We start from the raw sequence: 3077 nt of genomic DNA, 5'->3' as shown, positions 1-3077 counted from the left end.
AGCAGGAATTGATTTGAGGGAGATGGCGATACAAGTCCCTGAGCGTGATCAGGTATGAATCAATTCCATGCCATGCTTCAGTTTAACATCACCTTCGTTTTGTGTTGTGGGTTTAGCATTATCTAATTCAAAATATGTTTTAAAATGAGTTTATTTTTGCATACAGGTATATCAGCCATCAGAGGAAGAACTCAGGAGCTATATTGATCCTTATGAGAACGTGATTTGTACAGAATGCCATGAAGGTGGGGATGATGGCCTCATGTTACTATGCGATCTTTGTGATTCGCCCGCGCACACCTATTGTGTTGGCCTTGGGCGAGAAGTACCTGAAGGTAATTGGTATTGTGACGGTTGTAGACCTGTTGCTACTGGATCCTCAAGTTCCCCTGCTCAGACTCGTTTGTCTGACCAGAGAACAACAAGCAGCACCGTGTCTGATAGAGCATCAACCGTCACTAACTATTTCATTGAAGGTTTAGACCTTAATTCAGTTTATTCACAAGGATTTGGGAGTCTTTCATCTCCGAGGTATCATTTTGGAGGTTTTCAAGTGACCTCACCATTACCTGGAGCCGGGGCACCAACACTATTCGGGAGAAGGTTAATACACCGCCATATCCAACAGCTCCTTTCTGTAAATAGAATGGGTCATATGGCTAACAGACATGAGGGAAACTCAGGTGCTAATTTGATTAGTGATCTGAATTCTCCACTTGATCAGGGGAGGGAAACACCACGTCAACGTGCAAATACACAAGAATTGGGAGTAGTTCATGCTTTCTTTCGGGAAAGATTACGTGAAAATCTCTCAACACCAGTGCAAGATACCGATTTGTTTTCTCCAAGAATAAGCCAAGTGAGAAGGCAAATGGGGGGGCAGGATCCGCTTACTGCCTCTGCTGGTGGACCTTCCAATGGTTCACTATGGCCTGGAATTGTAGAGAGGAGTTCACCATTGAATTTTGAGCAGCAGTTGTGTCAGTGCAACGGTGGACCAAACAATGGCCGTGACAGGGGTGAGACTGATTTACACACTGCAAAGGAAGAACTGCATTCGATGATCAAACTCCATTTGAAGAACTTGTTGCGAGACAGTAATTTAGGTATGTAAATTTGCATTGTTGTTAGAAACATCCTATTGGTGTTCATGGCTTTTCTTGTTAGATTGCGCCATGTAGTTTTTTAACCAATTCTCAGTATGGAATGTGGCATGCTCAACTGTTCTTGGTTCGTTTTGTTTCAGCCCAAAGTACATTGATGGACATTGCTAGGAGCTCAACGCACACAATTTTAGCAGCATGCGAGCTTGAGCACAAAAGCAACGAGGTTGTGGCAGTGCCCGTGCCCCCACCACCCATCTGCGGCCACATTGAATTACTGGGGGGTAGCAAAGCAAGTCTAATGAGAGGCCGCTGCTCATCGTGTTTCGATTCTTTTGTAGGGGAGGTAGTGAAGAAGATCCTGGACACAAAATTGTCAGAACGATGGTTGAGTTTAGGTCTTTAGGAATTGATGCATAAGGTGTCTTATTTGGACACCTCTTTTTGTTAGGGTTTTAGACAAGAATTTCATTAACTTGTTTATAGAAGTGGTTCCACTGACATTGGATACTGAAGTCTCTGTTCTTATTTGATCAAGGTACCATAATTGTTTAGATAGCAGAATTCATATAAGTTTTCTTTTAACTCCTTGAATCTAATAACCATCTTTCTCTTCCAGCCTGCCTTGTCATTTACATATTTCTTTATTCAAGTGAATTATTTGATGCCCAAATCAGAGATGTTGCCCTCTAGATTTTTCCCCAAACTTTTTTAGAAGTTGTTGTTTCTTTGGAGAATTTCTAGTATATGTGGTATTAAAAAATGACCGTGATATAACACAGAATTTGTTTAGTGCTGCCTGAATTTGGCGTATACGTTCTTATCATATAAGCTGAGACAAAAGTTGATTAATGATCACTTAAAATTTAGTTTAAGATGGCGTATTAAGACCGAAATTTTTATAATTTGCCGCCAAACCAGGCCAATAACTGTATTATTGATGAACAAAAACGCCACGAGAAAACCTTTAACAAGCAAGAACATTTACGCACCCCTTAGTTTAACCAAATTTGGCCTAATCACACAATAATTGAGTCCTGGAATGTTTTGCCCAAATAGGTTGCTTCTGTTTTTGCGAATTAACCTCTGCACAATCCATAAACAGCCCAAGATATTTTCACAGACAAAATATGATAACATCTGAAATATGTAAATGCAGATACGTCTACGTTGAGGAATTATTTTTCTTCTTTTTTACTAAATAATGAACTGAAATAACACATGATACGGTAGTGTTATGTTCACGCCTAGAAACTAAAGTTCACATGCCACATAAATTACACTCATCCCTAGAACTTATTCCACACTCTTGTGTTTTACACACATTGGCATACACGCTACAAGCAGATCATAGACAGTAGCACACTTGGCTGTGAAGTTCCATACTTCCAGTCCAGTACTACTGCATCAGCCGTTACGAACTTCCTAACCCGTCGCTAAGAATGGTGGACAACAACAGCCCGTGAACAAATTCACATCTTTTTGTCTTCTCTTCCTTATCCTTGACTGAGAGAGGAGGTGACAGGACATGTCTGTATCCAAAGAAAAACCCAGTTGTCAGACCACACTCTTATAGTTATTATCACAAGTATTACTTTCTAGCAAAGCAGTCCCAGGAAATTTGGACAAACCAGAAATTTTATGAATTTTGATGTTAAAACAATTAATGGTTGTCAATAGGAACTAACCAATTAATAGTTGTTTCTTCACAGCATTAATATGCCCTCAACATATTGTAGATTTAGAACTGCAAAGTCTTTTATCTGATTTTGGTGAGAACGTTTTACAAAATATCCTGAGGGCTGACGTAGGGCTTTTTTTTTTTTTTAACGTCTCCAAGTCAAAAGTAACAAAGGGGAAATAACAGCATTTTCCTGCCTTATTTTTCCTCAACTATAAATCAGAGAAGCTGCTTATGAGATCCATAATCAACATCGAGTCCACTAAATACATATTAGGAAACCATACTAGGAA

General features: G+C 39.6%; 1 protein-coding gene across 1 annotated transcript; it reads left to right on the top strand.

Annotated features, from left to right (window-relative positions):
- Window positions 1–8: 8 nt before the first annotated feature.
- On the top strand, window positions 9–1604 carry LOC21384031. Its single transcript, XM_010092983.2, has 3 exons — window positions 9–52; window positions 167–1106; window positions 1247–1604. Exons 1-3 carry the CDS (start codon window positions 23–25, stop codon window positions 1507–1509), a joined length of 1233 nt encoding a protein of 410 aa, XP_010091285.1. The 5' UTR covers window positions 9–22; the 3' UTR covers window positions 1510–1604.
- Window positions 1605–3077: the final 1473 nt, after the last annotated feature.

This window comes from Morus notabilis, unplaced genomic scaffold (genome assembly GCF_000414095.1).
Source record: "Morus notabilis unplaced genomic scaffold, ASM41409v2 Scaffold138, whole genome shotgun sequence".
Classification (NCBI taxonomy): Eukaryota; Viridiplantae; Streptophyta; class Magnoliopsida; order Rosales; family Moraceae; genus Morus; species Morus notabilis.
This window is presented reverse-complemented; position numbering and strand designations above follow the sequence as displayed.

Bases quoted from the DNA above. Each gene is read 5' to 3' on its own strand.
- LOC21384031 (XM_010092983.2), top strand. From the start codon at position 23: ATGGCGATACAAGTCCCTGAGCGTGATCAG. The intron at 53-166 runs GTATGAATCAAT...TTTTGCATACAG, and splicing joins AAGTCCCTGAGCGTGATCAG to GTATATCAGCCATCAGAGGA. The intron at 1,107-1,246 runs GTATGTAAATTT...GTTTTGTTTCAG, and splicing joins GTTGCGAGACAGTAATTTAG to CCCAAAGTACATTGATGGAC.